Source organism: Salmo salar, chromosome ssa09, assembly GCF_905237065.1.
Source record: "Salmo salar chromosome ssa09, Ssal_v3.1, whole genome shotgun sequence".
NCBI lineage: Eukaryota > Metazoa > Chordata > Actinopteri > Salmoniformes > Salmonidae > Salmo > Salmo salar.
Window position 1 is genome coordinate 134,587,230 of NC_059450.1, and position 25,423 is coordinate 134,612,652.

Here is a 25,423-nt window from a genome sequence, read left to right on the forward strand (position 1 = left end):
TACCTATACACCACGCCATCTAACCCCACAACCTATACACCACGCCATCTAACCCCACAACCTATACACCACGCCATCTAACCCCACAACCTATACACCACACCATCTAACCCCACAACCTATACACCACGCCATCTAACCCCACAACCTATACACCACGCCATCTAACCCCACAACCTATACACCACGCCATCTAACCCCACAACCTATACACCACGCCATCTAACCCCACAACCTATACACCACGCCATCTAACCCCACAACCTATACACCACGCCATCTAACCCCACAACCTATACACCACGCCATCTAACCCCACAACCTATACACCACGCCATCTAACCCCACAACCTATACACCACGCCATCTAACCCCACAACCTATACACCACGCCATCTAACCCCACAACCTATACACCACGCCATCTAACCCCACAACCTATACACCACGCCATCTAACCCCACAACCTATACACCACACCATCTAACCCCACAAACTATACACCACGCCATCTAACCCCACAATCTATACACCACGCCATCTAACCCCACAACCTATACACCACGCCATCTAACCCCACAACCTATACACCACGCCATCTAACCCCACAACCTATACACCACGCCATCTAACCCCACAACCTATACACCACGCCATCTAACCCCACTACCTATACACCACGCCATCTAACCCCACAACCTATACACCACGCCATCTAACCCCACAACCTATACACCACGCCATCTATACCCCACAACCTATACACCACGCCATCTAACCCCACAACCTATACACCACGCCATCTAACCCCACAACCTATACACCACGCCATCTAACCCCACAACCTATACACCACGCCATCTAACCCCACAACCTATACACCACGCCATCTAACCCCACAACCTATACACCACGCCATCTAACCCCACAACCTATACACCACGCCATCTAACCCCACAACCTATACACCACGCCATCTAACCCCACAACCTATACACCACGCCATCTAACCCCACAACCTATACACCACGCCATCTAACCCCACAACCTATACACCACGCCATCTAACCCCACAACCTATACACCACGCCATCTAACCCCACAACCTATACACCACGCCATCTAACCCCACAACCTATACACCACGCCATCTAACCCCACAACCTATACACCACGCCATCTAACCCCACAACCTATACACCACGCCATCTAACCCCACAACCTATACACCACGCCATCTAACCCCACAACCTATACACCACGCCATCTAACCCCACAACCTATACACCACGCCATCTAACCCCACAACCTATACACCACGCCATCTAACCCCACAACCTATACACCACGCCATCTAACCCCACAACCTATACACTACGCCATCTAACCCCACAACCTATACACCACGCCATCTAACCCCACAACCTATACACCACACCATCTAACCCCACAACCTATACACCACGCCATCTAACCCCACAACCTATACACCACGCCATCTAACCCCACAACCTATACACCACGCCATCTAACCCCACAACCTATACACCACGCCATCTAACCCCACAACCTATACACCACGCCATCTAACCCCACAACCTATACACCACGCCATCTAACCCCACAACCTATACACCACGCCATCTAACCCCACAACCTATACACCACGCCATCTAACCCCACTACCTATACACCACGCCATCTAACCCCACAACCTATACACCACGCCATCTAACCCCACAACCTATACACCACGCCATCTAACCCCACAACCTATACACCACGCCATCTAACCCCACAACCTATACACCACGCCATCTAACCCCACAACCTATACACCACGCCATCTAACCCCACAACCTATACACCACGCCATCTAACCCCACAACCTATACACCACGCCATCTAACCCCACAACCTATACACCACGCCATCTATACCCCACAACCTATACACCACGCCATCTAACCCCACAACCTATACACCACGCCATCTAACCCCACAACCTATACATCACTCCATAACCCCACAACCTATACACCACGCCATCTAACCCCACAACCTATACACCACGCCATCTAACCCCACAACCTATACACCACACCATCTAACCCCACAACCTATACACCACGCCATCTAACACCACAACCTATACACCACGCCATCTAACCCCACAACCTATACACCACGCCATCTAACCCCACAACCTATACACCACGCCATCTAACCCCACAACCTATACACCACACCATCTAACCCCACTACCTATACATCACTCCATAACCCCACAGCACAGGTTCCACCACCCCAGCAGAGAAATGGAAGCATAGGGAAGAGTATAGACTTACCTGATCTTGTCTGCTGCACTGTCAGACCTGGAAGGCAGAGAGATGAGAAAGGAGATGTCATTCACAGGGGCATCCTCGTATACTTCACTCATACAGGTGAAAACCTTAACTAACCATGGCATAATCAACAGTTATTGTCCAATCGCAGAATTCTGCAAAAGGCACCTAAAACAATGAGAGAAGAGGCGGTCCTCCTGGATAATCTTGTAAGCCAGTTAGCAAACACAACAATCCACAGAATGCATTTGTCAGAGCAAAACCTCTTCAGCTGGTGCAATGAATGCTAACGCTAATAACCTAGCCTGCTCCTATTACACAGGAACATCTACACACTGCCACCGGCATCCCAGCTAGCCTACCGGTAAGCCAGCTAGCCTGTGCCATGCTGTAGCTTCACTGTGAGCAAACAAACCGCTGCAGACAGCCACACATCAGACAGAACATCCAGAGCAGACATTAAATGTAGCTGTTACCTGCAGAGGAGACATGACATTCCGTGCCCTCTAAAGCTGGGTAAAGACCGTTCAAACCCCAGCAGCAGCAGCCAGGGATTACAAGCAGAGAGAAAAGAGTAGCATTCAGGAGAAATCCCATAAGGTCAAACGTAAGGTTCCTATTCGGAGCAGTACACAGAGAAATAGCGGGGGAGGAACTGTAGAGAAAAAGAGCGGGACGGAGAGGAGAGCAGGAGAGAGTGAGAAAGAGGGAGAGAGGAAAGGGAGAGTAGAATGTTGTAGCCTACTGTAGATACTATAGAAGAGAGTGAGAGAGAAATAAAGAAAAGAGATAAAAAGGGGGGATTCCAACAGCACCAGCTCAGCTGATTCTTCAATAATGGTTAATACTCTGTATTTCAATTTATTCAAAGCCATTATCACTGCTTCAAGTTTCATCACAGTCAATTTGGCTGTGATTTGTTTGAATGTCTAATCTTTTTCTGTCACCACTAAACCACTGTATGACAAATCCATTTTCATTACAAAGACGCAGCATTTGAAAGAGGCAGATATGACAGGTGCCTTTAGAAGCTTCAGCCTTCCCTCAGCCTTCCCTTTCTCTAGAGTGAGCTCAGGCCATTGAGTTCCTCCTGATGTAGTATCTCATAGCTGAGGTATGATCTTCTCTCTCTCCAGGCAGGGAAGCAGGCAGGCACCACGCTCTCCCCCTATCTCTGTTCTCTGTCTGATTTACTCCCCATGCCTGACATTTGTGCTCCCTGAGACCACTGCAATATATCCCCACTGCTGACAGAGGTAATACTGAGCTGGAGCCTGAGCCATCCACCCACTCACACCACAGCCCACTCACACCACAGCCCACTCACACCACAGAGAGGGAGGAACAGTATGTTCTCACTCACATTCAAAGCCCTGCCACTAACATGTGAATTACAATTGCTAGCAAATTTTGCATGCTTAATTTATTTTATTTTATTTTATCTTTATTTAACTAGGCAAGTCAGTTAAGAACAAATTCTTATTTTCAATGACAGCCTTTGTTCAGGGGCAGAATGACAGATTTGTACCTTGTCAGCTTGGGGATTCAAACTTGCAACCTTTCAGTTACTAGTTACTAGTCCAATGCTACTCACTTAGTGAGGAGCGACGAACCGCCCTTGCTGTCTCTGCCTGGCTAGCTCCCCTCTCTCCACTGGGATTCTCTGCCTTTGACCTTTGTGCATCGCTTAAGAGGGTTGAGTCACAGACGTGGTTTTGACAGGTTTTGCTCCCTTACGGGCTCGTGCGTTGGAGGAGATCTTCGTGGGCTATACTCAGCCTTGTCTCAGGGTAGTATGTTGGTGGTCTGTTGATATCCCTCTAGTGGTGTGGGGGCTGTGCTTTGGCAAAGTGGGTGGGGTTATATCCTACCTGTTTGGCCCTGTCCGGGGGTATCGTTGGATGGGGCCTCTCTCACTCCCTCCCGGAGGACCTGAGCCCTAGGACCATGCCTCAGAACTTTCTGGCCTGATGACTCCTGGCTGTCGTGCTGCTGCTCCAGTTTCAACTGTTCTGCCTGCAGCTATAGAACCCTGACCTGTTCACCGGATGTGCTACCTTGTCCCGGACCTGCTGTTTTCGTCTCGTCTCGGACAACTGACATTTACTCCTGAGGTACTGACCTGTTACACCCTCAACCACTGTGATTATAATTTAACCCTGCTGGTCATCTATGAACATTTGAACATCTTGATGAACAATCTGGCCTTAATGGCCATGTACTCTTATAATCTCCACCCTGCACAGCCAGAAGAGGACTGGCCACCCCTCAGAGCCATGTTCCTCTCTAGGTTTCTTCCTAGGTTCCTGCCTTTCTAGGGAGTTTTCCTAGCCACCGTGCTTCTACATCTGCATTGCTTGCTGTTTGGGGTTTAAGGCTGGGTTACTGTATAGCACTTTGTGACATCTGCTGATGTAAAAAGGGCTTTATAAATACATTTGATTGATTGCTTGATAATATCAAGTGCCTTGAATCCTTACCTTATCATATTACTTCTTGTTATTGTTGCTAAATTACAATGATTAAAAACAGCTAAATTGAAGACTGACATGTCCCATTGAAAAACATGTTCATTGAACTCATTACCAACACCATGGAAAGTGCCTCTAAATTGTCAATAATGAGCGTTACAGTCCAGATGCCAAGCACTGCTGAGGACCAACTGCCATCTAGTGGTGAAAAAGAGCAGTGTTGAGGACCAACTGCCATCTAGTGGTGAAAAAGAGCAGTGTTGAGGACCAACTGCCATCTAGTGGTGAAAAAGAACACTGCTGAGGACCAACTGCCATCTAGTGGTGAAAAAGAACACTGCTGAGGACCAACTACCATCTAGTGGTGAAAATGCAGCAGTATAATAAGTAAACAGAATAGAGTCATTTCCTGAGCATCCTGATTCATACAGTCAGCGCTCTCCCGTTGCTTTCATCAAACCACAAACAATTAAACCCTTTTGCATAAATACAAAACGTAGAATACAAACAACATAATACACATACAAGTAAATTCAGAATCTTCTTGTATTTACCTCTCCTCTCGGATGAAGGGAGTCAGGAAGCGAGTGGAGTCATCGTCATGGCTGCTCTGCTGGCTGCTCTGCTGGCTGCTGTGTGACAGAACACAACAGAGAGGAACAAATGTCAGTCATACACCAATACACAATCACTCACAGAATAAATCCCATGAAAACATATCATGTGGCCCTACCCACTCCAGGTGCATTCATAGAACATTTCACTCAGAATCTTCTTTTATTTACCTCCTCTCCTGAGAATATGTACATCAGTACACTACAATAGATGTACTTCTTAGTTATACCCACTAGATGGCACTACAAGACACACACAAACACTGATCATGAGTCAGACAGAGATACAGAGGTAAAGGTCTGTGGTGGAGATGTTCACCAACTGTATACTGTGGCATTTAAGAGAATCCCACCCGTCCTGCTGTGCTGCTTGGATACCCATTAAACCCATTTTATCTCTGTATACTGATTTGATTCCCAGTTAGAGGCATTTTAAGTCCATCCAGAAATGTTGAAGACATACAGGTAACTGCCAAAATAAAAGAAACACCAAGATAAAGTGTCTTAATAGGGTGTTGGGCCACCATGAGCTGCCAGAACAGCTTCAATGCACCTTGTCTGGAACTCTACTGGAAGCATGCAACATCATTCTAGCACGATAAATTCTATAATTTGGTGTTTTGTTGATGGTGGTGGAAAACGCTGTTTCAGGCGCCGCTCCAGAATCTACCATAAGTGTTTTATTGGGTTGAGATCTGGTGACTGAGACGCACACACACACACCCACACCCTTTAAACACCCTATGCTCCTTTGAGACGCCTCTTTTAAAGTCACTGAGATCTCTTCTTCTAGCCATGGTCACTAGAAATAACGGGCAACTGGGCCTTTTTATACATGACCCTAAGCATGATGGGATGTTTACTGATTAATTAACTCAGGAACCACACCTGTGTGAAAGCACCTATTTTCAATATACTTTGTATCCTCATTAACTCAACTGTATCCTTTATTTTGGCATGACCTGTAGGTAGCTGACATGGAGATATGGTCTGATATCTAAGGATGAGCACTTTTCAAAGATGAACTTTGACATCGTCTTTAACATGATCTTACAGTCATAGGGGCAGCTTTTAACATAATACATTTGCATAAGACAGATGTTCAGAATTATCCAAAGAGAAACTGAGAGCTATGTTTCCTCCAGTCTCCTTCACGGTATTCAAAAGTAAAACAGAACCTAGGAAATATTTTTTGCTCATCACGTTGCCTCTGAGGAGACAGATTAAAACTGCAGACTAGACCAAATAATGCTTCAGCAAAATACTGTCAATCATTACGTGTTTTGAGACCTTGTAAAATGGTGCTTGTGTCCATGACTCCATAGGTTTTTAGAGAGGGCCTTTTTTTGTTGTTGCTTTGGTCATATTCCCCACTGTCAACTTAGCGTCTGTGGTTTCTCCACTGATGTGCCAGACAGTGAAGTTCTGCGTAAGTTTTCCAGGTAGTTATTAATGTTGTTTTAAGGGTTGGAGGGAGATGTATACTCTAGTGAAACATTCAGCAATGCCTGGATTGCACCTGCTCTACAATAAATCAGGTGTAGGTTATTAGTAAACTCACTGCTCTGAGTTTGTTTGCATGTGTGTGATGGTCAGACTAGTGTATGGAGTGTACACCATTGTGCATGCCTCTTTCAAAACACAAGCAATGAAAGTTGACGTGGCATAAAGCCTCACTAAATCATTCATAACTCATACACAATTGGTTCAATATGTGCTTTGAACACGATAGCTACTGTAGGAGATGTAACAAAACACTGTAGGTTTAAAGAGCACTGGCATTACATCAGACTTAGAGGCATACAGAGTAGTGGTCATGGTGTTTTCTCCGGGCTTTGAATTCATTCCAAAGCAATTGCTTTTCAGGATGAGTTTCTGAGAGGCAATCCAAACAAAATGGATGACTTTAATAGACTATGAGACAACCATCCGCTCGGCAACCAAATCTCCTATTATGTTGTCTGTACAAGTATCAACAGTGGCTGATTCGCAAGAAATAGCCACTTAAAAAAAACGTGCGCAGGGTTAACATTTCTCCTTCACCACATTCCTTAGTTGAAAGCTGAGGAAAACCTGTACACTAAAGGAAAATAATAATATGCTCCTGGAAATCTCTTCAACAAACCATATCAGAAATAACCCTTCTAAAAATTCATCTGGGAGGCATTTCTAATCTCTTCTATTGCATTAGCAACACTTTCCAAGTCTTGTTAACTGTTATCTTTAATCTCCAGTATCTTGCCGAAAGGTTTTGTCTCTGAAATATTTTAATCCATGGTCTAGATAGAGACACTAATGCCTGGTGAAAGATAAGACCTGGAATTATTTAGGGAAACAGGACAGTATCTGCTCACAACAGAGACTCCACAGGGGCTAAAGCGACTACCACTGCCAGACCTCCCACACACACACTATACTCACACACTGCCAGACCCCCCCCACACATTATATTTACACACTGCCAGACCCCCCACACTATACTCACACACTGCCAGACCCCCCCCATACTATACTCACACACTGCCAGACCTCCCACACACACACTATACTCACACACTGCCAGACCCCCCACACATTATATTTACACACTGCCAGACCCCCCCACACTATACTCACACACTGCCAGACCCCCCCACACATTATATTTACACACTGCCAGACCCCCCCACACTATACGCACACACTTGCCCCCCCCCCCACACTCATACAATGCCCCCCCAAACTAAACTAACACTTCCAGGCCCTCCTAACACACACATTCCACTCTCACAATCTGATCAAAACACTTGAGACACTACCACACACACATTCTCAAGATAAAGCTGTCCCTGTTTCTGAACTGGGAGACAGAGACAAGACCAGACTGGAGGAGTTATTACAGGCTGAGATGGGATGGTAAGAACCACAGTTACACCAAATACACACCATAATATAAACTGGGTGTTTGAGCCTTGAATGCTGATTGGCTGACAGCCGTGGTATATCAGACCATATACCACGGGTATGACAAAACATGTATTTTTACAGTTCTAATTACGTTGGTAACCAGTTTATAATAGCAATAAGGCACCTCGGGGGTTTGTGGTATATGGCCAATATACCACGGCTAAAGGCTGTATCCAGGCACACTGTAGTATGGAGATTAAACACAAACCTTTACTTGTTAAACTGAAACAATAAGTTACATTGTAACTACAGTAAGTTACTTGCACTTACCAATGACTACGTTTGATGTACAGTACCAGTCAAAGGTTTGGACACACCAACTCATTCAAGGGTTTATCTTTATTTTTACTATTTTCTACATTGTAGAATAATAGTGAAGACATCAAAACTATGAAATAACACATATGGAATCATGTAGTAATCAAAAAAGTGTTATATATTCTTGAAAGTAGCCACCCTTTGCCTTGATGACAGCTTTGCAAACGCTTGCCATTCATTCAACCAGCTTCATAAGGTTCATAACCTGGAATGCATTTCAAGAAAAAAGGTGTGCCTTGTTAAAAGTTCATGTGTGGAATTTCTTTCCTTAATGCCTTTGAGTCAATCAGTTGTGTTGTGACAAGGTAGGGGTGGTATACAGAAGATAGCGCTATTTGGTAAAAGACCAAGTCCATATTATGGAAAGAACAGCTCAACCATCAAGCGCAGGAATGGAAGACCCAGAGTTTCCTCTGCTGCAGAGGATAAGTTCATTAGAGTTACCAGCCTCAGAAATTGCAGCCCAAATAAATGCTTCAAGTAACATACATCTCAACATCAACTGTTCAGAGGAGACTGCGTGAATCAGGTGAATTCATGGTCAAATTGCTGCAAAGAAAACACTACTAAAGGACACCAATAAGAAGAAGAGACTTGCTTGGGCCAGAAAATACGAGCAATGGACATTAGACGGGTGGAAATCTGTCCTTTGGTCTGATGAGTTGGCCTGTAGAGTGAAGGAAAAGCAGCCAACAAGTGCTCAGTATATGTGGGAACTCCTTCAAGACTGTTGGGAAAGCATTCCAGGTGAAGCTGGTTGAAAGAATGCCAAGAGTGTGCAAAGCTGTCATCAAGGCAAAGGTGGCTACTTTGAATAATCTAAAATCTGAAATATGTAGGTTTTTTTAACACTTTTTTGGTTACTACATGATTCCATGTGTGCTATTTCATAGTTTTGATGTCTTCACTATTATTCTACAATGTATAAAATAGTAAATATAAAGAAAAACCCTTGAATGAGTCGGTGTGTCCAAACTTTTGACTGGTACTGTATATCAAGAGGACTTATCTAAAACTGTAACAAATACTTTATTGGATATCATACAGTGCAGATGGATCAGTTTTGATATGGATCAGATGTGATATCTGGTAAGACACAAAATGAAGACCCAACTCCAATATATTCTCTGAACAGAGTTGTCCCTTGTGTCAGAGACTGGAAAGATCTGACCTCTGACTGAACAAAGTGTGTCATGCCATGTCTGACTGTCTCACTTTCAATCTTACTGCTGTATGAGAGAATGATAGACAATCCACACTGTGGGATTTGCATACAAACTGGAATACATTTGCCATTTAAACAATTCAAACTCTAGATAGATAATAGTACATCTAAGACAACTTCAGGCCCTATCAAACACGGCTTTGGCAATGATTAGGCCGAGACGCTCATTTGAAACACTGTTCCGAGTCAGATAAAGCACAAATAGTTGTGCACTGTCTTGGATTGTCAAACAGGAATTCAGCTAACTGCTAAGGAATAGTGCCTAAACCATGGCCCAGTATTCTCCCATGGTACAACTTATAGCATTATCAGTAGTTAGCGTACTGTACTCACAGCATGTTTGACGCGTGTTCTCTGTGAAGTCCTGCTAAAATGTGTTAAGAACGTCCGGAGGGGTACATAAGTCACACAAGCCCGTTTAACTATTAATGTCATCGTACTATGTTTATACATTAACTGACCAAATACACAGCTAGGTCGCACTTGAGCTTGGACTGAAGCTGTAGTTACCTGTAGCCGTAGAAACTAGAGTCATCCATTCCTTCGGGTTACAAGATCTATCTTGTGAAACAGATAGCTCATAGCCACATTTTTATATACACAATCACCCTTGAGTAAAAATGTAACAATAAAACAATACTTCCTCTGTAACTGATTTACTTTTCGCATTGTTGAAATGACTGAGTTCAGGGCATTCAATACAATTGAAGGGCTATGCCCTGCTTGTTGTGGTGACAGGGACAATTACAACACAATGAATGCTTATTGCATTGCTTTCAAGTACACTGACAATGGCCTTGAACCAGATGTGACTACAATGGCTTCACCTGAGGCTTGCTACAGACAGAACCTCACTGCAAAATAGGAAACCTGGAAACCATATTTTATTGGTGTGCAAAGGCTAGTATGACAGACCATCCATTTCCAGAACCATACTGTGGGAGTGAATAATGTATGAAGTACATTTATTGTGGTGTGGCAATTGCGAGGGGCTTCACATAAAATCTCTAATATGGCCATGGTATTGGAACTGAGAGCCAGCCAGGAGACCTATACAGTAGCTTCCAGCAGACCATCCCCCAACTTCCTCACTACACTACATCACCTGAGCAAGAAGCAGTTCCTTGTTCCCATCAAGGCTGCTCTGACCATGCACTTACACGCCCTGCTGGCACTGACAGCCCCCATTGCACTACATTGTAAATCATAGCAATATGAAGAGTGGGAGGAGAATGCTGGAGCCAGAGCAGCATATGACAAACAGACATCCACTGTGGGTTAAGTCTGGATCAACGGCACAGCCCTGAAATTAGTGTGCTGTCATTGGTCACAGCTTCCTTTATGAACGCTTAATTCATGGCTGTGTGCTGCAGAGGCAGTGGTTCCCTTAGGGCTACAAGAGTTGAGATGGAGAAAAATATGTAAATATCTCTTTATGTTCACTATCTGTGTCGCCTCTACCCAACATGATGGAAATAGCTTGGGTCTGCAATACTGCCAAATAAATAATTGATGATGGGATCATTAATATTGAGTTGTGGTGGTTTTTGTAACATAAGCCCACTGTTGGTCTTTTCAGTCTTCATACATCACTTATTTCACAGCAAAACAGACCAAGACAGGACTATTCAGCAGCAGAAAGGAATACTGTATGTGTATGTGAACCATTGACTGATAATACAGTGTGAACAAACTGGTTCTGCACTCCTAGAGGGGGATATAGTTGTGATTAGTCTGAAATGGTAATGGTCCTGTTTTTCTAACTTAGGAAGCTGATAGGGTTATGCACACATGCCTCTAGGCAAAATAGGATGTTTTCAGTCAAATGGCATGGACATGGCATAATAACCCTCTGTATGTTTACCATCTCTGCTCCCTGCTAGGGGAGAGGGAGAACACAAATACCAGCAGAACTAGAAGCTTCTCCATTCCCCTTAACATAACAAGAATACAGTCTACACGGCAGGTTCTCATCTTATTGTTTCATTTGCTGACAAATCAAATCAAATGTTATTTGTCACATGCTTCGTATACAACAGATAAAGGTGAACAGTGAAATAAATGCTTGATGTTAGTGTGCTGTGTGTTACTCCGGTGCAAACCTCCCACTGGGCACACACTGGTTGAATCAACGTTGTTGTCACATAATTTCAATGAAAGAGCAGTATGTCCAACATACTGTACATATTAGAACAAATTACAACTAGTTATTTTCTCATGTCAATAAATTGAGAAACTAATGGTTCTTCTAGAGGACAGGAAAGAAGTTGAGAATAGATGATCCTGTGTGCTATGGAATTCTTTGCTTCTTAAACCGTGACTCCAAACAGTAAGGCAATTCCATGGTAACAGAATGACGCTGATACTTTTTTCACTTTAAAAGTATGCCAAACTAAAACCATTGATTGCAAAGTTAAACAAAACTCTATGCACAAGGACTGCTTTTAACAAATTCCATTGTCAATTTAAAAAAAAAACATTTACTTGAAAAACAGTGCAGATGTGAAGCTGGGTAATAGAATGAGGTTAAAATCTCCCTCAGTTTTTTATGTGACCATGTTTTCCAAAAACTCAAGCCTCTACCCGCTCCCGAATTAAGATTCAAAGATGTCTGCAGAAAGAATGGGGTGTCAGCTATGACATGACACCTTGAGTTTGCAAAAAATCTCTTTTAGTTATATAACTACAGTAAGTGATGTGGATTAACACCCGGTAACAGAATGATGGTAACAGTATGACATCATGGGTCCCCTGTCATTATCTTCATTGTCATGTATCCTGAATAGGTACACAAAGGTAGAACATGTAATATCCCCCTTTCGCATGTTTGAGTGTAACTCTACACACTGGCTATTAGGGTTTTTTCATTAAAACAATAAGAAATATTCATAAATTCCAGGTGCACAATGCAGAATACGTTCCTATTGCGTATTTTGGGCATATTGAATATGACCACTAGAGGGCAATGAAGTTATCTACTGCAGTTAATGGCTGAATCTCAAACCGAACTAAAACCGAAGGCCTTTATCAAGTGGCTACTTTCTGTTGTGTTCGATAGTGATCACTTGAGTCTGCAGTGTTTTGGCCAAAATTAGCATAGAGATTATGCACGCTCGACGTCTCAACTGAAAGGTATAAATATTCCAAAATTCTAAATCCATTTGCGTGCATTGTCTCTCGCGACCTGTCTTGTGCACGTGTGGAGCGCTTTATATCCTTGGCAAATCATTTGAAAGATGCATATCTATTACTAACATTACAGCATTGTTGCGTTAGGAATTAGTTAAAGATTATATATATTTTTTAATGATGATAATGATTGGGACCTGTTAGTGGTAGTTTTGTGATACCTGCACTGTGATTTAAATTTTGTGGAAGAAAAAAAACAAACATGGTTAGGGATTTTTTCTTAAAGGGATACTTCGGAATCTTGGCAATGAGGCCCTTTATCTACTTCTCCAGAGTCAGATAAACTCGTAGATACCACTTCTATGTCTCTTCGTGTAATTTGAAGAAGTTGTGAACTAGTGCTAGTGCAATTGCTAACTAGCGTCTAGCAGATAGCATAGACTTCCAGTCATTGCGCTAATGCTAGTTAGCTTTGTCTTGCGAAACTACCTCTAACTTCCTTCATACTGGACAGATATATAAAAATGGTATCCACAAATTCATCTGACTCTGGGGAAGTAGATAAAGGGCCTCACTGCCAAACTCCCGAAGTATCCCTTTAACGTTAACTTCCCATTTTCATTTAAACGTTTTAACATTTAAACATTCACACACTGCCCTACAGTAACTACGAATTTGGTCAAAAGTCTGATCTGTAATGCCCAGGTATATTATCTCATTAATGTGGTATTTAGTTTCCTGACACAAGAACAAGCCAGAATATATAATGGAGTGTCAGAAATTGCTGTCTGCCTAGAGAAAAAAAACCTTGGAAGTCAGATTTTTCACCAAAAAAATTATGTAGTTACTGCATTTTGCCTTTGTAGGGATGTGAACGTTTAAAAGTCAAAACATTTTAACGAAATTGGGACGTTAACGCTTAAGGAATATGTTGAGATTTTTAGAAATGAGACCTTTTATCTACTTCCCCAGAGTCAGATGAACTCGTGGATACCATTTTTATATATCTGTCCAATTAAACTGGTTATTATTGTAATGATTGCCGCTCCCAAAGAAGAAGACTGGTTTTGTTTGGGGCTGGAGCTCATTAGAATAATGATTGATATCAAAATGACTTGTTTGGACAACATAGTACAGCACAGTATAGTAGACTATAGTGCAGTACAGTAAAGTACAGTAGACTATAGACCAATACAGTACAACACAGTAAATTAGTGTACTCTACTCTGCTCTACAGTACTGTACTTTAAACAACTGTAATCAGTAATGTACTGTACAGTACTGACCTATACCCTGCTCTACTTTTCTTTTCTTTTCTTTCCTGTACTGTATCGTACTGATTTGGAAAGGCACACACCTGTGTTTATAAGGTCCCACAGTTAACAGTACATGTCAGAGCAAAAACAAGCCATGAAGTCGAAGAAATTGTCCATAGGGCTCCGAGACAGGATTATGTCGAGGCACAAATCTGGGGAAGGGTACCAAAAAACTTCTGCACCATTGAAGGTCCTCAAGAAGACAATGGTCTCTATCATTCTTAAAAGGAAAAAGTTAGGAACCACCAAGACTCTTCCTAGAGCTGGCCCCCCAGCCAAACTGAGCAATCGGGGGAGAAGGGCCTAGGTCAGGGAGGTGACCAAGAACCTTATGGTCACTTTGACAGAGTTTCTCTGTGGAGATGGGAGAATCTTCCAGAAGGACAACCATCTCTTCAGCACTCCACCAATCAGGCCTTTATGGTAGAGTGGCCAGACGGAAGCCACTCCTCAGTAAAAAGCACATGACAGCCCGCTTGGAATTTGCCAAAAGGCACCTAAAGGACTCTCAGATCATGAGAAACAAGATTCTCTGGTCTGATGAAACCAAGATTGAACTCTTTGGCCTGAATGCCAAGCGTCATGTTTGGAGGAAACCTGACATCATCCCTACGGTGAAGCATGGTGGTGGCAGCATCATACTGTGGGGATGTTTTTCAGTGGCAGGGACTGGGAGACTAATCAGGATCGAGGGAAAGACTGGGGCGACTGTTCACCTTCCAACAGGACAACGGCCCGGCCAGAACCTGGACTTGAACCCGATCAAACATCTCTGGAGAGACCTGAAAATAGCTGTGCAGCGACGCTCCCCATCCAACCTGACAGAGCTTGAGAGGGTCTGCAGAGAAGAATGGGAAAAACTCCCCAAATACAGGTGTGCCAAGCTTGTAGCGTCATACCCAAGAAGACTCGAGACTGTAATTGCTGCCAAAGGTGCTTAAACAAAATACTGAGTAAAGGGTCTGAATACTTATGGAAATTAGATATTTCCTTATTTTCTTTTTTTACATTTGTAAAATAAAAAAATTACAAGTTTTTGCTTTGTCATTATGGGGTATTGTGTGTAGATTGATGAGGAAAAAAACCAATTTAATACATTTTTGTATATGGCTGCAATGTAACAAAACGTGGAGAAAGTCAAGGAGTCTGAATACTTTCCGAATGCACTATACATGTACATTCCTTCCTTAATCACTCAAGTACCTCTGCATATTGTATTAACAGTGCTGGCACTGGACTGACCTGTATATACTGTAAGACCTCTATATACGGTAATACCTGTGTATACGGTAAGACCTTATCTACTCCAATTTGCTTACCGCCCCAATAGGTCCACAGACGACGCAATCGCAATCACACTGCACACTGCCCTAACCCATCTGGACAAGAGGAATACCTATGTAAGAATGCTGTTCATCGACTACAGCTCAGCATTTAACACCCTCCAAACTCGTCATTAAGCTCGAGACTCTGGGTCTCAACCCCGCCCTGTGCAACTGGGTCCTGGACTTTCTGACGGGCCGCCCCCAGGTGGTGAGGGTAGGAAACAACATCTCCATCCCGCTGATCCTCAACACTGGGGCCCCACAAGGGTGCGTTCCTAGCCCTCTCCTGTACTCCCTGTTCACTCATGACTGCATGGCCATGCACGCCTCCAACTCAATCATCAAGTTTGCAGATGACACTACAGTGGTAGGCTTGATTACCAACAACGACGAGACGGCCTACAGGGAGGAGGTGAGGGCCCTCGGAGTGTGGTGTCAGGAAAACAACCTCATACTCAACGTCAGCAAAACAAAGGAGATGATCATGGACTTCAGGAAACAGCAGAGGGAACACCCCCATATCCACATGGACGGGACAGTAGTGGAGAAGGTGGAAAGTTTCAAGTTCCTTGGCGTACACATCACAGACAAACTGAAATGGTCCACCCACACAGACAGCATGAAGAAGAAGGCGCAGCAGCGCCTCTTCCACCTCAGGAGGCTGAAGAAATTTGGCTTGTCACCAAAAACACTCAAACTTTTACAGATGCACAATCGAGAGCATCCTGTCGGGCTGTATCACCGCCTGGTACGGCAACTGCTCTGCCCACAACCGCAAGGCTCTCCAGAGGGTAGTGAGGTCTGCACAGCGCATCACCGGGGGCAAACTACCTGTCCTCCAGGACACCTACACCACCCGATGTCACAGGAAGGCCAAAAGATCAAGTACAACAACCACCCGAGCCACTGCCTGTTCACCCCGCTTCCATCCAGAAGGCGAGGTCAGTACAGGTGCATCAAAGCGGGGACCGAGAGACTAAAAAACAGCTTCTATCTCAAGGCCATCAGACTGTTAAACAGCCATCACTAACATTTAGTGGCTGCTGCCAACATACTGACTCATCTCTAGCCACTTTAATAATAAAAAATTGGATGTAATAAATGTATCACTAGTCACTTTAAATAATGCCACTTTATATAATGTTTACATACCCTACATTACTCATCTCATATGTATATACTGTCCTCCTTTACACTTGTGTGTATAAGGTAGTTGTTGTGAAATTGTTAGATTACTTGTTAGATATTACTGCATGGTCGGAACTAGAAGCACAAGCATTTCGCTACACTCGCATTAACATCTGCTAACCATGTGTATGTGACCAATAAAATTTGATTTGATCTGTGTATACGGTAAGACCTGTATATAACTGCATTCTTGTTCTTTTCATTTTTGTGTTGTCTTGCATTTCAAGTGTTTTATTTCTTATCTATATTACTACTTCTATTGTGGAATATTAGGAAAGAGCGCAGAGGTTAAGCATTCCACTGTACTGTTTTACACCTCTGTATCCTGTGCATGTAACAATATAACTTGAAACTAGTGCTCATGGGGCTTTTTACATGGTAATGCACAGTAACCAAATCATTAGGCTGCATGAATCCACTGACCCTAGGCCTCTATGTTCTCTAAATACATCTATGTGCAGTTCAGCAGGGATTTTCGGAATGATTTTGTCACCTCTAGCTCATGGTGCATTTGAATGCTGCATCAAGGCGCTACTGTCACGAATCCCACCGAAGGTGGCTCCCCTGCCTGCTCGGGCGGCGCTCGGCGGTCGTCGTCGCCGGCCTACTAGCCGCCGCTGATCCCTTTTTCCTTTTCGTTTGGTATGTCTTATTGTTTGCACCTGTTCCTCATTTGGTTCTCTTGATTTATGGTTATTTAAGCCTGTGTAGCCCACCCAGGTTTGTGCGGGATTATTTGCGTCAGAGTGTGTTTTTGTTATTGGATGTGCTGGCGATCGACTAGTGTTATTTTATGTACGTGCTGTGTACCTGTTGTTCTGGGCACTTCGCATTTCACGCCGGTTGTGTTGGCGTCGACCAATTTTGTGTTTTACGGAATAAACACATTATTTCCTTACCTCTGCTCTCTGCGCCTGACTCCTACCACCACTCCTAGCATTTACTGACAGCTACTGTATAACTGACAGCTTTTATTCCTGCCTCGTGGTGTGTGTAAAACATATATATATATAATGTTGAATACAATGGGCAGCAGGCTGCTGTCTCACAATCATAAACCTGTGATTCTTATTCAATCTTACAGCTCAATAAAAAAAAAGCAGACATTCTAACATGACAAGGACCTTGACAAGGTTCTTTCTGTTAGTGTTAGTACTGGCCAAAACGTTAGTGGACAGTGGCAACAGGCTCAAAGCAGCATGAAGGGTTTAAGGGGGAAACAGGAGGGAAGAAAGGAGAAGAGTTTAAGTTTGGGGGAGGTAATACCCCATACCAACCTGCTCTCGCTGCCGGCGTGCTCCTTCTTCTCTCTCAACCTCAGCCACTTGCGGAGCAGGAAGCGCTTGCGTCGGGGTGAGGCGCTGGGCGTAGAGCAGTTGGACCAGGTGGCCCCATCCTCGTCACTGGATGGGGTGATCTCGATGGAGGGCAGCTGCAGGTACTCCTTAGAGCCCGAGTGGGAGCGGGTAGAGACTAGCCACCCATTCACCAGCCTGCCCCTGTCTTTCTCCTTCTCTCTCTCGCTGGGCACGTTCTTCATGCGCCGCATCTTGAAGCGCTTGCGTCGTAGTGTTGGGGTGGATGAGCTTGACCACACAGGATCATCCGAGACCCCGCCATTCCCCCCATCCGTGTAGGCAGGGGCATCGCGGGGGACGCTCAACTGGAGCGACGGGGGCCGTAAGTTCTCGTTCATGGTCGAAGCTCAGACTCACAATCACACTCAGAGACTGCTACTAGGACAGTGGATATTGGAGGAGAGGTGCTGGCTGGCTCACCGTTTTAGTAGTTGGCAGGCTTGCTGGGAGCTGTAGTTGGTGGAAGCTGAGGCGGTAGCTGGTTGTTGAGAGTCAGGTGCCAAGATGCTCCAATAGCACAGAGACACTCAAAAAATACTGGGTCGTCCTCATTTACTGATCTCTCATATAGCCTTATATACTCTTCTGGTTCCTCACCACTGGTTTTCAAGGTTAGCTTACAGGTGAGGAGGTGAGCCCTTCAGATACCCTGGGCCTGGCCTGGTCCTCAGCTGTGGGGAGATGTGTGGCTGTTGCTGGTCGTCGGGCGACGGCGAGACAAGCGATTTGCAGCAGCGTCTCGGGCCAGGAGAGACGGATGGATTAGACAACAAAGGGGGCGGGGCGTCTGTTCTCCAAGGAGCAGATGAAACATGTATAAGGTCTGTCAGGGAGTGTAACAGTACTCCTCCGCTCTCCCCCGGGACTGGCAGGCCCAGTTACACACTTACACATTCACAGCTCTCTCGCTCCCTCTGCTCGCTGGCTGCCTACTGTCCACTGCTGGCTGCTAGGGATGACTGTCTGCTACTCCCAATGCTAGACAGGAAGACTCCAAGTACCAGCAACACTCCAGTCTTGAAGTTGACCGAAAATATGAGCTCTATACTGTATGCTGTACTGTATGCTCCAGGTTATTGGTTACTGTCCCATGCCTGTGTTGTAGGTTGGGTAGGCTCTTGCAGTCCGTCGTCTAGAGCGCCAGTGTCCCGTTGTCCTCTCTGGCTCCGCACAGACACTTCCTACAGGTTAGAGGGAGGTGATAGGGGTGCTGAGGGCGATGCAATGACACAGCAAAGCAGACACACACACAAAGACACGCACACAAACATGCACCCAGGAAACACAATGAACACAGACAGAAAACACACACAAATAAATATGTAGAGACACACACACACACTTTCTCATTTACACTAACCTGTCCTTACACTGGTATCTCCATGTAATGCATTTAATGCTGTTCGTAGGCAGTGCTACTCTGTGTCTCCACTGTCTGAGTCCACCACCATACACCTTACTGACTTAGAGAACATTAACCAATAAGAGAAGTTTTGAACCACTAGCCATGTACTCAAGTCTACATTTCACTGTACAAATGCAGAGGTAATTGTAGACCTATAGGTTCAGATATACCCACCGTGTAATATACTGTACATAGGCCCAAATACACATTAACGATCACATTATTTAAGTAGCAGATGTATTTGTTAAACTGTGTGATGGGTAAGTGATATTGCCATGGGGAAAGTGTAAATATCTGAGACATGGGGGTCTGAAGAAGACAATTATTATGAAAGAGAAAAACACTTGGATGAAGTGATAACCTGTTACTGCAGAATGGAGCTCTAGCCTTCCATTGTTACTGTACGGAGCAGGCAAGTTTCCTGTCCTCTACCCCACACTCTAACAGGCAGGTTTCATGTCCTCTATGACACACTCAAACGGCTGTCTCTGTCAACAACACTAACAGTTTTATGTGTCAACAAGCCTGCTCCATGGCCTCTTTACGAACAGTGTGAAGAGACAGCGTGGGTAGAAATAACCACTAAAGCAGACTGGGTGTTGAACCAACCCACAGAGGATATACAGGTAAATACCAAAATAAAGGAAACACCAACATTCACTCAAGTGTTTCCATTATTTTGGCAGTTACCTGTAGGTCAGAGCACAGCAGACACACAGAGAAGTCAATGGTAATCATAACCATCTGGGTTTGACAAGCCAGTGTCCCATGACCTAAGCTCTACATATTGACTAATATACAGTATTGTAAACGTTATGCAGAAATAGCTTATTCTGTTTATAGTCATACAGCTTATTCTATATAAAAGTTCAGGCCTTGATCTTGTAAATCAAGTTGGTCTTTGATAGTGGAAGAGGATGTTTTCCACTTCCAAACAAACGTTTAAAATCTTGAACGTTCAACGTTTAACAAGTCTGTACCCTGTATAAAACTGAATCAATAATACCTTCGTTAGATGAATTGTATTAATATGACCTAGCCTACTACAACAACTGGGAAGATTGATGGATGAATGTGCCAAGCTGTTGCATTTGCAACTGAATTTGAGACATAATAAACAAATCTATCGATTCAAATCACTGAGTGACTAGCCAGCACTGGCCCCTCTGCCCCCAAGAGATAACAACATTCACCTGGGTGCCGTGGTCAAATATTGGGCTATCTGGAGATCAGTACAAATATTACTGGCAGCCAATGATGAACTAGTAGACACTACATCAAAAACTGTTTTGTTTCCAATAGCTGCCTACAGTACGATACTGTACCATGTACTATCAGCTGGTTTTCTACACAACACTCCACTGTACTCTACTGAATGTATTATTCTGTCAAATGACCTATTAAAAGGAGGACAATGTGGAGACAGTTCACCTTCAGGTCATAGCCATCCAATTATTTTGATGCTAGGTAATAACAATACAGACAGTAATGAACAAATGTCCCACAATCTGTGAAACGATCGACAGCAAATTTGGGAGAAATTAAAATATCACTCTTCAGGTCGATTATGCCTTTAAAGTTGGAAGGTAGTACAATAGAGAGCGACAATTCACATATACACACACATACATGCACGTGCACATGCACACACACACCTCTCATCCAGGTGTCAAATTCCAAGGTGATTGTGTCTGTGACTCAACAGCAGCAGATTAAGTTACCGGGGGAAACGGAGACTCGCCTTTAGACCTTTCATCTAGTCCGGTCTGAGCGTGCTCCACAGCTGCCCCCCCACCTCTCTAAATCAACCTCCATCCCCCATCTCCACAGACCAACTTGTTGGCAGGCTCAGCGTGGCAGTGGGAAAACAGCATGCATTATACATGCTTTACAAATTCTCTTTACAGCTTCACACGTTCCGGTCGCCCTGGACATGCTCAGGTGAACAGGTGATGTCACCACCACTAAACGAGAGGCTGGTGCTAAGAATGAAGAGACAGGAGGAGAAGAGTGGTCTCACCTCTATACAGTCACTTCATTAATAAGGTGTTATATTCCACTGTAACAGCACAACAGTGAAGTCATGTCATATAACCAGTGGCGATGCATCATTCAGGGCCCCACCTGTTTACCACCTGGCACGCATCAAAAACATTATTTTTTTGGCCCCACCAAGATGTACATGCTAAAATCGCCACTGCATATAACATATGGTTTCTACATGAAAGTGCAACTGGAAATGATTAATAAATATGCTAAAGAAAAGGAACAAAGCGGTACAGAAGACCACACTGTCCCCGAGCCTTTCTAAGATGCTGGCCTCCCCTAAAAAGGAATGTGAAGCAACTCGAGGCCATCAGGTACAGATGCAGGAACCTCAAATGCCCTCATAATTTATTGTGCCTGGTGTACATTATTAGGACCAACAGCTGGACCCACCACAGAGTCACTTTGCTGTTACAGCTGAGACAGAGATGGCTATTTTCCATTACTTGGACCGCTGCGGTCGACCGCTCTGCGCTACAGTCTGACTACTTGACCGCTAGCCTCCTTTCATGCCTCATTTCTGACCATCAAACATTTCACAGTATTGTTCTGTCTTCTCCCCATTTTATTGTTAGTCCATCGCCATGTCAACAGCACGCATTAACAAAGCATGTGCAGATTACAGAGTCATGTTAACGATCATTAAGACTTCCATGGAAAAGTAAGCACATGATGCAAGGCTCTGGTGAGAGCTGAACAGCAGCTCTAAGTACTGCAATCAGTTAAGACTTTTACACGGGTCATAGAACCATTCAGAGAGAGATCAAAGAGGATACATAGCTGAAGATTTCATTGTCCTGCCTGCTCTCAGAGAATTAAATAAACTCCTGTGGCGCAAAGCATGGTTAATACTCAGAAAATAGATACTTTGAAGTACTTTGACCGTACTACCTGTAAGTATCACACACAGGGCTATCATGAATTATCGTCAACATCTTTTCTATTAGCCTAAGCATACACTATAATAGAGCTATGGTAGCATCTCTGACTGATAAGAGTAGCCCGCTCTCCTCTCAGCATGGCAGGAAGTCGGAGTGTGTGAGTGAAACAGCTGGTGCTGTGGAGGACAGAGCTGCCTGCAGGCTCTAGTGCTCTGCTGTGATTTTTACCTTTGTCAAAAACTTTCAGGCTATACCCTAGTTCCTACTGCATGTCTACTGCATGTCTAAAACTCCTCTTCAAGGAGAATCATACTTAGATCCACAGTGACCATACTGCCAGATGATCTACTGATACAGAACACCAGTGGACTCGAGTCATCAAACAAAGTTACGACTTGAAAAGGAGACAGACCTTAGTAAGCTACATGAACAACAAACAATTATGGACATACTGTAGGTACTACCACTCATAAAATATTCATACATTGCAGAAGATTTTATTAAATTCAAGTTCTCTTTTTTTCTCAGGGTGAAATGTTACAGACTTGGAGACCACTGTTTGAACAGAAAACTTTCAGACCCATTTAGATGTTTAATATGTAACGTAAGAGGATTGCGTTATGCTCCAAGGCACTGGAGGGTGATGCAGAAATACCATGAGTGCTGTTAAGCTGTGAGGAGAACATAAACCCTGCTTGCTCACATAACCATATTTATCCCCTTACTACACAAAAGTTAAAGTAGACCTCACAGGTCTCAGAATGCCATAGACCTCACTGTACGCTACAGGCCTCACAGTACGCTACAGGCCTCACCGTCCGCTACAGATCTCACAGTACGCTACAGACCTCACAGAACGCTACAGGCCTCACAGTACGCTACAGGCCTCACAGTACGCTACAGATCTCACAGACCTCACAGTACGCTACAGGCCTCACAGAACGCTACAGGCCTCACAGAACGCTACAGGCCTCACAGTACGCTTCAGATTCCAAATGCCTCAGAGTACACTTCAGACCTCACAGTACGCTACAGACCTCACCGTACACTACAGATCTCATAGACCTCACAGTACGCTACAGACCTCACAGTACGCTACAGATCTCACAGACCTCACAGTACGCTACAGGCCTCACAGAACGCTACAGGCCTCACAGAACGCTACAGGCCTCACAGTACGCTTCAGATTCCAAATGCCTCAGAGTACACTTCAGACCTCACAGTACGCTACAGACCTTACCGTACACTACAGATCTCATAGACCTCACAGTACGCTACAGACCTCACAGTACGCTACAGATCTCACAGACCTCACAGTACGATACAGGCCTCACAGTACGATACAGGCCTCACCGTACACTACAGATCTCACAGACCTCACAGTACGCTACAGACCTCACAGTACGCTACAGATCTCACAGACCTCACAGTACGATACAGGCCTCACAGTACGCCACAGACCTCACAGTACGTTACAGATCCCACATGCCTCACAGGACTCTTACAGACCTCAGAACACGCTACAGATCTCACAGACCTCACAGTACGCTACAAGCCTCACAGTGCGCTACAGACCTCACAGTACGCTACAGATCTCACAGACCTCAGTACGCTACAGGCCTCAGTACGCTACAGACCTCACAGTACGCTACAGACCCCACATGCCTCACAGTACGCTACAGACCTCACAGTACGCTACAGACCCCACAGTACGCTACAGACCCCACAGTACGCTACAGACCCCACAGACCTCACAGTACGCTACAGACCCCACAGTACGCTACAGACCCCACAGACCTCACAGTACGCTACAGGCCTCACAGTACGCTACAGGCCTCACAGTACGCTACAGGCCTCACAGTACGCTACAGATCCCACATGCCTCACAGTACGCTTACAGACCTCACAATACGCTACAGATCTCACAGACCTCACAGTACGCTACAGACCTCACAGTACGCTACAGATCCCACATGCCTCACAGTACGCTACAGGCCTCACAGTACGCTACAGGCCTCACAGTACGCTACAGGCCTCACAGTACGCTACAGATCCCACATTCCTCACAGTACGCTACAGGCCTCACAGTACGCTACAGGCCTCACAGTACGCTACAGGCCTCACAGTACGCTACAGATCCCACAGTACGCTACAGATCCCACATGCCTCACAGTACGCTACAGGCCTCACAGTACGCTACAGGCCTCACAGTACGCTACAGATCCCACATGCCTCACAGTACGCTACAGATCCCACAGTACGCGACAGATCCCACAGTACGCGACAGATCCCACAGTACGCTACAGGCCTCACAGTACGCTACAGGCCTCACAGTACGCTACAGGCCTCACAGTACGCTACAGGCCTGACAGTACGCTACAGATCTCACAGTACGCTACAGATCCCACATTCCTCACAGTACGCTACAGGCCTCACAGTACGCTACAGGCCTCACAGTACGCTACAGGCCTCACAGTACGCTACAGGCCTCACAGTACGCTACAGATCCCACAGTACGCGACAGATCCCACAGTACGCGACAGATCCCACAGTACGCGACAGGCCTCACAGTACGCGACAGGCCTCACAGTACGCTACAGGCCTCACAGTACGCTACAGGCCTCACAGTACGCTACAGGCCTCACAGTACGCTACAGGCCTCACAGTACGCTACAGGCCTCACAGTACGCTACAGGCCTCACAGTACGCTACAGATCCCACAGTACGCTACAGATCCCACAGTACGCTACAGATCCCACATGCCTCACAGTACGCTACAGGCCTCACATTACGCTACAGGCCTCACAGTACGCTACAGATCCCACAGTACGCTACAGATCCCACATGCCTCACAGT

General features: G+C 44.8%; 1 protein-coding gene across 2 annotated transcripts in view; it reads right to left on the bottom strand.

Moving 5' to 3' along the window:
- LOC106612972 (protein Aster-B) overlaps positions 1-25,423 on the bottom strand; it is a 98,598-nt gene that overhangs the window by 68,252 nt on the left and 4,923 nt on the right. Inside the window, exons 1-3 of one of the 2 annotated variants that reach the window (XM_045724656.1) lie at positions 10,253-10,384; positions 5,371-5,448; positions 2,349-2,375 (exon numbers count right to left, since the gene is read on the bottom strand). In XM_045724656.1, coding sequence (XP_045580612.1) covers positions 2,349-2,375; positions 5,371-5,448; positions 10,253-10,257 — 110 coding nt within the window. In that variant the 5' untranslated portion in view covers positions 10,258-10,384. Of the gene's footprint in view, positions 1-2,348; positions 2,376-5,370; positions 5,449-10,252; positions 10,385-25,423 lie in introns of those variants that run through there. The other variant, XM_045724664.1, reaches the window with a different exon arrangement.